At 43.8% G+C, this 13,879-nt stretch overlaps 1 protein-coding gene across 2 annotated transcripts in view; it reads left to right on the top strand.

Annotated features, from left to right (window-relative positions):
* Positions 1 to 1,128: 1,128 nt before the first annotated feature.
* Positions 1,129 to 13,879, top strand: part of LOC124014529 (phosphofurin acidic cluster sorting protein 1-like) — a 51,464-nt gene continuing 38,713 nt past the window's right edge. Inside the window, exon 1 of one of the 2 annotated variants that reach the window (XM_046329634.1) lies at positions 1,129 to 1,767. In XM_046329634.1, coding sequence (XP_046185590.1) covers positions 1,613 to 1,767 — 155 coding nt within the window. In that variant the 5' untranslated portion in view covers positions 1,129 to 1,612. The remainder of the gene's footprint in view (positions 1,768 to 13,879) is intronic. The other variant, XM_046329633.1, reaches the window with a different exon arrangement.

Genomic DNA, 13,879 nt, shown 5'->3' on the forward strand with positions numbered 1-13,879 from the left:
TAATCAATTTAGTTTGTTTAACTCTCTAACAGCATAGCCTAGCATTTATTTATAAAGCTTTACCTGAAATAGTTTCTTAATTAACCAACTTAACCTTCAAAAATAAGGTGAATGCACCAATTTGTAAGTCGCTCTGGATAAGAGCGTCTGCTAAATGACTTAAATGTAAAATGTATGTAAATGTAAAAAACAGAATGTTAAGGGGGCACATGTTGTCACACTGTTTTTATGAATTTCCCATCTCTCACTCTCTCTCCCGCTCATGTAAAATAATAAAATAAGCATACATCTTCTTTAACCCTTCAACCACATTCTCAACAGGCTTGTAGAGCAAGTTTTGACAATGGATTTAGAAGTGAATAGGAAAAAAAATATTCACTTGAACTTGATTGGTCAACTAATACAAATAATGCCTATAATAGTAATAAAGAACGTCACTTTGTCTTATATTTTCAAAATGGGAATATTTTTTGAGGGACTGCACTATACCTCCACCTGAAAACACATTCATTTCAATGTAACTGAATATTCATGTTTGGACATACAACATGACCTTTATAGGTTAACATGTAACAGTCTTCAACAATACTTACCTATCAATAAAAGGCAATTGAAGCAGACTTAAAGTATTGTTTAAATAATATTGAAATGAGTCAAAATGCTATGCAAATTGCCATTCTAATATGGCATTGCTGGTATGAGCTTATTTTACTATCTCAACTACCTGGTAGAGCTCTGTTATTTCCAAATAAACATCAAGTTGAAAATTAACTATTGTAAAGTTGTTATTTTAGCTGTTAGTAATAGGAATGTATGGTGCAAACATGTTTTCATATTTTTTTTTAGAAACAAAGGGTTAACAAGAGAAGAGGCACGTTGATCATGCATTGTGACCAAGATTTTCATTATATTGACAAGATAGTTGAGTGACTGCTGTTACAATGAAAATACATTAACTCAATGATGGAAGACAGGCGCCAGGAGGCGAGATCAGGTGTGACCATTTTAGCCAATGAGAGGGCAGATACGCGTGTGACCACAGGGCACAACTCCGATAAAAAGTCGTATTTTTTCAAAGTGGCCGAAATGCCACGTGGTCCACTTATATCAGAGCATTTGTAACAACCCACCCAATACAAACCATATATTCGGTCAAAGAAGCCTCACGTAGAACATTTGCAATTATTTTTGTTGTTGACCAAATTCGAGACTCATTGACCTCCATACAAAAATTCCTCACTTCGTGGTCTTGTTTTCGTGGGCAGACTTTGGGGGGGAGTAGAACCTCTCGCTTCGCCTCTTCTCTGATTGTGCGATTTGCCTTGGTGGAGAAATGTTCTGTTTCCTGCACCAGGCTAGAGACAAGTTGAGAGCGAGAAAGAGGGTTTGCTCGTTGTGCTCTCTGAAAGAAAGGAAATTCACGGTAAAGTTACAATTTAGTACGACCAAAATAATAGTTATTCAATTGTATAGGAGATACGGATTCACTTTTAATTGCACAGACGAAAATTTTAACGTGTAGCCTAGACAGGCACACCGAGGTTTTTGCAACGAAGAGGCAGAAGGGAAAGAGGCTTTTATACCCCTTCGTTTAAGCTAACCTACCTCCAGGATGTCGGAGCGAGGAGGGCTCCCGCGGACTGGAGGTGCCCCCTCCCCGCACTTGCAACCCTCCAAACCGGTCACGATCACCTCGAATCGCCCTGTCCACATGAACCTATACGCCACCTGGGAAGTGGACCGCTCTTCACCAAGCTGTGTGCCGAGGTAAGAGCCTTCGAGTAAGGGAAGTAAACGTTAGTTCTATCCGTTGGTTCTTCTTGTCTGTTTTTTCTTCGTTTAAGACAAATAAGTACTGTTTGCAGACCATTTAAAGACGCCCACTGTGGGTTTTACGGGTCATACTTTGGGTTTACTACCAAAACGATCTTAAATTCTCTAACATAACTGTGGCAGACATAAAAGGCAGTGTTTGCATTGTTTTTAGGTGACTGGGTAAATAGCATAATAAGACATTCTCAACTTGCAATAACATTTTATTGTTGTCTATCTGGTCAACCCAGACACGTAGCCTATAGGTTAGTCTGCCACAATCTAATACAGAATCAACTTCTGTATCGTTCTTGTACACGTACCCCTCACGAGAGTATCCTGTGCCTATGTTTACGATAGAGCATTTTTATCTCTCGGTCGGTCGCGGTATTTTGGGGGAGATCCGTCATATCAAATGCACCACTGGCCATTCAGATGGTGGCATACAGAAACCAGTTGTTCGTTCCACGACAGAACAGACTGTCGGTGTATTTCCCCATAGCTCAAGGCTCCACCGTTAGATTTGGATTCCAAGGTTGCCAGGGGTTTTAGCAACGTTCTACGATCATTAGTATATCAATTGATAGGTTAGATTTGCTGTAATAGAAGTTATATTTTGGAGGGGGGTTTAACTGGAAGGGAGTGTATTAATCCAATGTGATGGAGCAGTAGGAAGAGTAGCCAGGAAATCTCACACACCTGACATCCATCCATGGTCATTCTGAACAAAGGCTCTCAAGATCCCGTGTGTGTGTGTGTGTGTGTGTGTGTGTGTGTGTGTGTGTGTGTGTGTGTGTGTGTGTGTGTGTGTGTGTGTGTGTGTGTGTGTGTGTGTGTGTGTGTGTGTGTGTGTGTGTGTGTGTGTGTGTGTGTGTGCGCCAGTGCCAGTTTTTCTATTCCACTTTTCCCCTTTCTCTGTTATATTATAATATACTGTATGCTCATATGCTACTGTATGTGTTTATGCTAAGTTTATTTCTGATGCATTCGGAAAGTATTCAAACCCCTTGACTTTTTCCACATTTTGCTTTACGTTACAGCCTTATTCTAAAATTGATTACATTTTTCCTCATCAATCTACACACAATACCCTATAATGACAGAGAAAACAGGCTTTTAGAAATTTTAGCAAATGCATTAAATATAAAAAACAGATGCCTTATTTACGTAAGTATTCAGACCCTTTGCTATGAGACTTGAAATTGAGCTCCGGTGCATCCTGTTTCCATTGATCACCCTTGAGATGTTTCTACAACTTGATTGGAGTCCACCTTGTGGTAAATTCAATTGATTTGGAAAGGCACACACCTGTCTATATAAGGCCCCATAGTTGACAGCGCATGTCAGAGCAAAAACCAAGCCATGACATCAAAATAATTGCCTGTAGATCTCTTGAGACAGGATTGTCTCCTAGACACCTAGAGCTGGCCGCCTGGCCAAACTGAGCAATCGGAGGAGAGGGGCCTTTGTCAGGGAGGTGACCAAGAACCCGATGGTCACTCTGACAGAGCTCCAGAGTTCCTCTGTGGAGATGGGAGAACCTTCCAGAAGCACAACGGTCTCTGCAGCACTCTGGCAAATCATGCTTTTATGATAGATTGGCCAGACTGAAGCCACTTCTCAGTAAAAGGAACATGACAGCCTGCTTGGAGTTTGCCAAAAGGCACCTAAAGGACTCTGATCACGAGAACTCTTTGGCCTGAATGCCAAGTGTCAGGTCTGGAGGAAACCTGGCACCATCCCTACGGGGACGCATGGTGGTGGCAGCATCATGCTGTGGGGATGTTTTTCAGGGACTGGGAGACTGGTCAGGATCGAGGCAAAGATGAACAGAGCAAAGTACAGAGAGCTCCTTGATGAAAACCTGCTCCAGAGTGCTCAGGACCTCAGACTGGGGTGACGGTTCACCTTCCAACAGCACAATGACCCTAAGCACACAGCCAAGTCAATGCGGAGGAGTTGCTTCGGAACACATCTCAATGTCCTTGAGTGGCCCAGCCAGAGCCTGGACTTGAACCCGATCGAACATCTCTGGAGAGACCTGAAAATAGCTGTTCAGCAATGTTCCCCATCCAACCTGACAGAGCTTGAGAGAAACTCCCCAAATGCAGGTGTGCCAAGCTTGTAGCATCATACCCAAGAAGACTCGAGGCTGTAATCGCTGCCCCAGGTGCTTCAACAAAGTACTGAGTAGAGGGTCTGAATACTTATGTACATGTGATATTTCCAGATTTTTTTTGCCACTTTCTCCCCAATTTTATGGTATCCAATTGTCTCATCGCTGCAACTCCCGTACAGACTCGAGAGGCAAAGGTCGAACGGCGTGCATCCTCCGAAATGCAACCCAACCAAGCCGCACTGCTTCTTGACACAATGCCCACTTAAACCATGAAACCAGCCGCGCCAATGTCTCAGAGGAAACAAAGTACACCAGGCCACTGTGTCAGCGTGCACTGTGCCCGGCTGGTCACAGGAGTCGCAAGTGCGCAATGGGACAAGGACATCTCTGCCAGTCAAATCATCCCCGAACCCGGACGACGCTGGGCCAATTGTGTGCCGCCCCATGGATCTCCCGGTCACAGCCGGCAGCGACAGAGCCTGGACTTGAACCCAGAATCTCAAGTAAGCACAGCCTTAGACCACTGCGCCATTCAGCAGGCCATTTTCTAAAATTTATACTAACCTGTTTTTGCTTTGTCACTATGGGTTGTTGAGTGTAGATTGTAGGGGGAAAAAAAAATATATATATTTTTTTTATAAGGCTGTAACGTAACAATGTGGAAAAAGTCGAGGCGTCAGAATACTTTCCAAATGCACTGTATACCCCCCCCCCCTCCAAATGGCGATAGATACCTCAGCAGTATTTCAGTAATATGTCAATGCAACATTCACCTGTAGAAGTCGGAGGAGCGGTGCTCCCTCACATTTTTTTCCAATTTGACTCGAGAATACACTGAGCTGTGACACTATTTCTGTCAAATGGCTTCTGAGAAATTATATTTAATTACAGCAATAATTCAATGTCAAACCAAATATTTATAGCAACCTAGAGGTAAATGGTGGTTTCTTATCTCTGGCGGTGGCAAGAACGATGAACTATTAGGCCACCAGTGTGCACTGCGGAGGCCTGTCCGAGTTCTGATTGGCCAAAGTGGTCAGGACGTTTGAATTAGTCCTTGATGATGTTCACGAAACTCCACGGAGCCCTTGTACACTGTGGAACCCAGAACGATATGTGACCACTTGGTTACGACGACGCCGTTTTGCCCAGGACACCTAAACCATAGTGGCCATCGGTTTTGTTCACTGCAATTGATTTGATAAAATTTCATCTATGCACATCAATTCTATGTTTTGTTTTATTCTGTAATGGGGTATATCGTCACCGTGTGTTCAAGCTAATCACGAACAGTTCAATGATATTAAGCTATATGCATGTGCATTCGGCTGTAGCCTAAAAACAGCTATACCACGTAGTCGTAGGCCTATTAGGTTAGTCCTACTGCAAGGGCCGTGGCTTTTGTGGAGCGATGGGTAACAATGCTTCGAGGGTGACTGTTGTTGATGTGTGCAGAGGGTCCCTGGTTCGCGCCCGGGTATGGGCGAGGGGACGGTCTAAAGTTATACTGTTACATTAGGTCAGAGCCAAGTCACAGAAAAACACAGCTATTTTTCCAGCCAACGAGAGGAGTCACAAAAAGCAGAAATATAGATCAAATGAATCACTAACCTTGGATCTTCATCAGATGACACTCATAGGACATCATGTTACACAATACATGTATGTTTTGTTAGGTATTTATATTTAAATATTTATTTATATTTTTTATATTTATATCCAAAAATCGGAGTTTATATTGTTCAGTAGTTCCAAAACATCCAGTGATTTTGCAGAGCCACATCAATTTACAGAAATACTCATAATAAACATTGCTAAAAGATACAACTATTATACATGGAATTTTAGATCCACTTCTCCTTAATGCAACTGCTGTGTCAGATGTAAAAAATTTTTTTACATAAAAAGCACACCATGCAATAATCTGAGTATGGCGCTCAGACAACAAAATCAAGCCATACAGATATCCACCATGTTGGAGTCAACAGAAGTCAGAAATGGCATTATAAATAATCACTTACTTTTGATGATCTTCATCAGAATGCACTCCTAGGAATCCCAGTTCCACAATAAATGTTTGTTTTGTTCGGTATTGTCCATCATTTATGTCCAAATTCCTCCTTGTTGTTAGCGCGTTCAGCCCAGTAATCCAACTTCATGACGCACGAGCAGGCAAAGTACAAAAGTTCCGTTACAGTCTGTAGAAACATGTCAAACGATGTATAGAATCACTTTAGGTTGTTAACATAAATCTTCAATAATGTTCCAACCGGAGAATTCCTTTGTCTTCAGAAATGCAATGGAACGCAGGTCGCTCTCACGTGAACGCGCAAGACTGAGCTCGTGGCTGCTGGCAGACCTCTGACTCATTCCCCTCTCATTCCCCTCCCCACTTCACAGTAGAAGCATCAAACAATGTTCTAAAGATTGTTGACATCTAATGGAAGCCTTAGGAAGTGCAACATGACACCATAGACACTTTTCAATAGGCCAAGCTTTGAAAGACTACAGTCCTCAGATTTCCCACTTCCTGGTTGTATTTTCTTCAGGTTTTTACCTACCATAATAGTTCTGTTATACTCACAGACATCATTCAAACAGTTTTCGAAACTTCAGTGTTTCCTATCCACATCTACTAATTATATGCATATTCTAGCTTTTATGGCTGAGTAGCAAAGCAGTTTAATTTGGGCACGCTTTTCATCCAAAATTCCCAACGCTGCCCCCTACCCTAGAGAAGTTAACCTCTCTAGGGTAGTGGGCAGCATTTGGAATTTTGGATGACAAGCGTGCCCAAAATTAAACGGCCCTGCTACTCGGGCCCAGAAGATGGTGCTTGTTTAGAAAAAGTGATCAATGTCTTGCCAGATCATATAATGATTTAATTTGCATGTTACATAACAGAACCGAAATATAATGGCATAGTAGGGCTGTAACATTACTGCTACACCAAAAAAACCTAATTTCTAATGAGATTTTAGGATGGTTAGCTGAAGCCGAATTGTCAGAGATAGGCGCTTTGATTGAAACAAAACACAAGAAGGGCTAATTGTTTAACCCGGTCTTCTCTAAATACGCTCACGGAACAGTTATTCAAGAAGATCTCTAAACGCATATTCCCGCGAAACTGACTGATCAATCAAATGGTCGGTGTGGACATGCAGCTGGGACTTTTCCCCGGGTAAAACATGAAGAACTATCCCTTACGATTTGACGGTGGTGATGGCCCATTTAAAAAAAAAATGAGGTAGCCTATCCCGAACTTGGAGTTTTGAGGGTGTTAAAAATAGGCTCATGTCAAAAGGAAAATGGCTGCGTGAGCACAGGCGGATGTTGCATTTTGGAGGATCTGTTTTCTTTTGCATCTGTTGGCGCACACTTTTGAGGAAAAGTTGACGTCATTTACATTTTTCTTTGTGCTCCCTCGCCTAAATAAATAGCGCTACTAGCACCCGTAGTAAATTAATGACATTATTAAAATAATAAACATACTATAGAATCAATGAATAAAGATACCACTGTATGAGACAAGGTGGGTAAAAACATCATTAATGGGCTTTAGTACTGTACGTCTTCTCCGGTTCAAAAAGCTTTAGAGCTTGGCTGGTTTAGTACTAAAGCCTTTGAGTGTGTTTTGACACATGCTTTTTAGTATTTTTGTCAAGTGCTTTGTTTGGGGTAAGTAAGTAGATGAGATATTTTTAGAGCACAACTCGTCTGTGTCCTGGACTCAGATCTCCGTTAGTTTGACGTCCTGTCTCTGATTACTAAGAATCTTTTTATTTGGGGGGGGGGGGGGGGGGGGTGTATAGTGATGTCACCTTGCTGGATCTGGACAGTTTCAGGGCTTTAGCAGAAGCCACGGTCCATCACCCCTTCTTCCATTTTACTGCAGAGAAGCCGAGAACCAACCAGAACGCTGAGAAATACAGCCTTCCTTCCTTTCCTTCCTGGAGACAATCACTGATCTGACACCATGTAGATTGTTAGACTGTGTTATAGAACCCAGAGTTTCGCCTGTCCAGTCGTGTTCGATGTGATCACTTCAAGGAAGGAAGGAAGTGGAGGAGGTGAGGAGTGATTTATTTTAGAAGCATCGTACCCAGCCCTCACCTGTGTCTCAAGACATTGTGATGGCTGGGTATGATTCGAACCGGCCAGGGTGTCTTATTATTGTTGTTGTTGCAGGAAGCTGACACGTGAACACCCTCCCTGTAGAGGTTTGTAGCTGTAACCTCTTCTACTTCCCGTCTACCCACAATGCTGTTGGTGTGTTTACATAGAGTGAGAGTGCCTCTGTAAGGTCAGTTCTTATGGACACTTTACCTTCATGAACTATTCTGTGGGCGGGAAACTATCAGTATGCAGTAACCTACTTCCTCAATTTACCATGTTTCTGCAGCATTGTCACCAGCCGTCCCTTTCTCACAGCTTTTTCAAATTTATCCCAAGCTAAATAATCCCAGTGACACCAGCAGGCCAACTACCTGTCTTTGGGTCTCTTAAAAAGTGTCTTCAAAAGCTCTATTAAAGTGCATTCGGAATCTATTCAAACCCCTTGACTTTTTTCTACATTTTATGTTACAGCCTTATCCATTTTTTCCCTCATCAATCTACACATACCCCATAATGACAAAGCAAAAACAGTTTTTTTTCTCCTACATTTTTGAAAACGTATATATATAAATATAAATAAAAACCCGCCCGGAAAATATCAAATTTACATAAGTATTCAGACCCTTTACTCAGTATTTTGTTGAAGCACCATTGGCAGCGATTACAGCCTCGAGTCTTCTTGGGTATGACGTTACAAAGCTTGGCACACCTGTATTTGGGGAGTTTTTCCCATTCTTCTCCGCAGATCTTCTTAAGCCCTGTCAGGCTGGATGGGGAGCATCGCTGAACAACAATTTCCAGGTCTCTCCAGAGATGTTTAGCAGGGTTCTCGTCTGGCCTCTAGCTGGGCCACACGAGGACGTTCAAATCAAATTTGATTTGTCACATGCGTTGAATGCACAGGTGTAGACCTTAAAGTGAAGTGCTTACTTACAAGCCCTTAACCAGCAATGCAGTTCTAAGAAAATCCCTAAAAAGTAAGAGAGAAGAATAACAAATAATTAAAGAGCAGCAGTAAATAACAATAGCGGGGCTGTATACAGAGGGTACCGGTACAGAGTCAATGTGCGCGGGGCATTGGTTTCGAGGTAATTATGTACATGTAGGTAGAGTTATTAAAGTGGCTATGCATTGATAATAAGAGTAGGAGCAGCGTGGGGGGGGGCAATGCAAATAGTCTGGGTAGCCATTTGATTAGCTGTTCAGGAGTCTTACGGCTTGGGGGTCGACGCTGTTTAGAAGCCTCTTGGACCTAGAGTTGGCGCCCCGGTGCTGCTTGCTGTGCGGTAGCAGAGAGAACAGTCTATGACTAGGGTGTCTGGAGTCTTTGACAATTTTTAGGGCCTTCCTCTGGCACCGCCGGTATAAAGGATCCCGGGACTAAGGGGATGGTTGGGATTCCTCCTCCTTCTGACTGTTGTTGGAGCTTTAGGCCCGGGCAGGAATCAAACTCAAGTCCTGTAGTCTATCGCAGTGAGATGCACCTCCTTAATGCCCACACCTGAGCTGTCAATGAGAAACACTAGCTATGAACGAAGGAAGGAAGCCCACAGATTGTAGGCTGTGTGCTGCTCTCGTGTGCTTTTAATCAATCCGCACCACAATAGGGTGTCACACCGCTACGCTATACCACATAGTCAGTTCTTGCCTAACCTGCCCTCTCCACACACACACACACAATCTCACGCTCACACTCATACTCGCCTGATTTAAGAAAGACTGGCACATGGATCGGGCCACTGCTCACTCTTCCGCTCAGTTGAATGGCTGAGAGGTCTGAAGCTTCCCTTCGCGCTCCGCTGCCAGGAGAAGTAATGGCAGACGGAGTGAGGTGGAGCAGGAGGGAGGGATGGAGGGACCCCATTCTCCACCCTTCTCGCGGGCCCACACTACGCTTCTTCTCCACGTGGGCACTCGTCCCCCCCATGGATGTAAAATGAATGGACTCTCTAGTCCTGGCTGACACCAATTCAATGCGTTTCAGTACATCTATGGGGTGTAGTGAACAAGTGTACACGCCTAGGGAGGAGAATAGGATCGTATCTCTGCTCTCTGTCGTCTGCCGCTAGAGAACAGTCGTATTGTGATGGGAGACTGTCTGGGTTACTTTGTTGAATGTGGATCGTAATGCTGCTGAATCCTGAGATGTTGGGTTGTCAATATAGGGTGTTTTGTGGAGGATCACTTCTGTTCTTGTCCTCACCAGAGTCGTGTGTGTGTGTGTGTGTGTGTGTGTGTGTGTGTGTGTGTGTGTGTGTGTGTGTGTGTGTGTGTGTGTGTGTGTGTGTGTGTGTGTGTGTGTGTGTGTGTGTTCACACAGTTAATTGGCCCTGACATCAATCTCATAGCTGTGGAATCCTATCCTCACATCTGGCAGAGGACCAACACCGGGATGTGTGTATTACTGTGTGTATGTGGAAAGAGGGTAGACATCCTGTTATGGCCACGGACGCTGTGAAATACACTGAGTGTACAAAACATTAGGAGCCATCCGCTCACCCGGACGACGCTGGGCCAATCGTGTGCCTCCTCACGAACCCGGATCTGCGGTGACGCCTCTATCACTGCGACACGGTGCCTTAGACCGCTGCGCCGCTCGGGAGGCCCCTCCATGTGTATTATTTCTGTTATGTTATGATGCTGATAGGGGTTGACCTCGACACAGTGGGATACTGACACACTAAGTAGTAGTGACACTCTGAAGAAGAAGCACTGTGACACAGTCTGAGGGAACTGAGTTGTTACACTACCTCTCCGGCATGATATACAACACACACACACACACACACACACACACACACACACACACACACACACACACACACACACACACACACACACACACACACACACACACACACACACACACACACACACACACACACACACACACACACACACACACACACACACACACACACAGTGCAGCCCTAAACAGGATTAGACGTGTGCTTTGGACATTAATCTCTAATCGCTTTAATGAAGGGCCAGAATCTTTCTCGCTCTCCTCCCCTTATCTCTGTACCGCACATGAAGTAACATGGTGTCTCCAGGAACAAGGGGTTAGGGGTGAGCGACCAAGGTGCTGGGTTGGATAACCGGGCGCTAACGCACGAGAGCGCCACTTAGCAAAGTTGTGATGTCCGATCAGTTCTATGACATTACAGTACTAGTCAAAAGTTTGGACACGCCTACTCATTCAAGTTTTATCTTTATATATATATATTACAATTTTCTACATTGTAGAATAATATTGAAGACATCAACTTTGAAGTAACACATATGGAATCATGTTGAAACCAATATTTTTTTCAACAAATCAAAATATATTTTATATTTGAGATAGCCACCCTTTGCCTTGATGACCGCTTTGCACACTCTTGAAGGTGTTCCCACATATGCTGAGCACTTGTTGGCTGCTTTTCCTTAACTCTGCCGGTCCAACTCATCCCAAACCATCTCAATTGATTTGTGGTCAGGTGATTGTGGAGGTCAGGTCATCTGATGCAGCACTCCATCACTCTCCTTCTTGATCAAATAGCCCTTATACAGCCTGGAAGTGTGTTGGGTCATTGTCCTGTTGAAGAAAACAAATGATAGTCCCGTTAAGCACAAACCAGATGGGATGGTAGATCACCCATTCACCTACTCTGTGTCTCACAAAGACACGGCGATTGGAAGTAAAAATCTAAAATTTGGACTCCTCAGCCCAAAGGACAGATTTTCACAGGTCTAATGTCCATTGCATGTGTTTCTTGGCCCAAGCATGTCTCTTTATTGGTGTCCCTTAGTATTGGTTTCTTTGCAGCAATTCAACCATGAAGGCCTGATTCACGTAGTCCCCTCTGAACAGTTGATGTTGAGACGTGTCTGTTACTTGAACTCTGAAGTATTTATTTGGGCTGCAATTTCTGAGGCTGGTAACTTTTTCATGAACTTGTCCTCTGCAGCAGAGGTAACCTCTGGGTCTTCCTATCCTGTGGCGGTCCCCATGAGAGCCAGTTTCATCATAGCGCTTGATTGTTTTTGTGACTGTTCTTGACGAAACTTTCAAGAAGACACACCTGTTAATTGAAATGCATTCCAGGTGACTACCTCAAGAAGCTGGTTGAGAGAATGCCAAGTGTGTGCAAAGCTGTCAAAGGCAAAGGGTGGCTACTTTGAAGAATCTCAAATAGAAAATATATTTTGATTGGTTTATCACTTTCTGGTTACTATGTGATTCCACATGTTATTTCATAGTTTTGATGTCTTGACTATTATTCTACAATGTAGAAATAAATCATAAACCTGGAATGAGTGGTCCTGTGGTTAGCTGTTGTGCTGCTGCTGCTAATGTTCTAACTTTAATTCAGTGAGAGACGTGCCCAACACTTACAGAGGGGGGGGGGACTATTCTCTTCAATCAGCTATTTTATTTAACCTGTGTGTGTGTGTGTGTGTGTGAGAGAGATGACCTTGCTCGTGTCTGGTCATTCACGGAGTTGACCTCTACGAGTGAAGGACCTACAATGCAATACATATTTTGCAGCACTTCATCCTGATAAAAAAAAAAAATCTGTATCAGTGGTTGGAGAGAGCCTGTGTGTTGCCGTTTGTGTGGTTTTACTGCAGGCGTCTGACTGCGCCCAACAGATTGAGCAAATACGGGGCAACGGAGGGTGGCGGAAACGATTGGGGGGGGTTGTAGAGTGAGGGAGGCCGATTATTGCTTTTTCTATCTCCCCGCAGAGAAAGCGAAAGGGGGAGGGAAGGTTCTTTCTCTCTCTGTAGACTAGTAGCTCAGAAAGCAGCACCTATTTATTTTTGCCTGCTCTCTGTCACACACCTGCTGTTGCCACCGCGGCTCTAGGTTGTTATTGCCACGGGCAGCATAACAACACTTCTCCCCGCCGCCGCTGCCGCCACCACTGCACAAGACAAACTAGGCTGTTCTGAAGCTGCTTTGCCATTTCTTCTAGCCACGCCACGGTCCAACCAAGGTGACGTGTGAAACCAGGAGTGAAGCAGTGCGAGGCAACGGAATATCGCCAAACGGCCGTGGAGAGAAATGGAATTCGGTAGCAAAGTATGTAAAAGTTGTTCAGGTTAAACAAGGCACCAGTAAACATGACCCCCTTTTGGACCAATTAGTGGCAACAATTGAAGCTCAGTTTGGGATTTCAGTTGATTGCTGTAGCGTCCCCCTTCAGCCAATCAGTGTCATGTTGTAAATTCCAGATCTCTATGGCATGACGCATCATTCACCCAAGTTTAGTCAAAATTGGGGCCAGTTGTCTCTGCGATATCTCCTGTGACTTACGCACGTACTAACATGCGTACGTATGAACGGACAGAGACGGATCCATAGTCCCCCCCCCGATTTTCGTCACGGGTCAAAAACGAGCCCATTTCAGCTTGGCTAAGAAGTTCGAAGCGGCCATTTTTAAGCGTTTCTCTGCCTCTTGTCAGAGGTGTAGTTTGGACAGAGCACAGCTTGACTATGGACACTGCCTTTTCACTTGATGTTTTCTCTTCCTTAGGAAGAATTAAAAACCGAACGAGTCTGTTTTAAATGTATTCGCATCGTTCTCACACTGTCGCTATATAATTGATATTTTGTCAAGTTAAAGGAATAATCCACTCAAACTATCTTTTGGTATTTGTCTTCACTATTCCACCCTTCACTGTTGATACAGTCCCACAGTGTTAAGGTCTTCGAAGTTTCGGTTGTGTTGACGTCGGGACATTTTTAAATGAGAATTTCCCACCGAGATTAGAATTGGATAAGAGCTCTGTCTTTCTCCAGAAGTGGAGCGTACAGCCACATGCACTGTGCAGACTAACTTCCTC

Source organism: Oncorhynchus gorbuscha, linkage group LG25 (assembly GCF_021184085.1).
Source record: "Oncorhynchus gorbuscha isolate QuinsamMale2020 ecotype Even-year linkage group LG25, OgorEven_v1.0, whole genome shotgun sequence".
Lineage (NCBI taxonomy): Eukaryota > Metazoa > Chordata > Actinopteri > Salmoniformes > Salmonidae > Oncorhynchus > Oncorhynchus gorbuscha.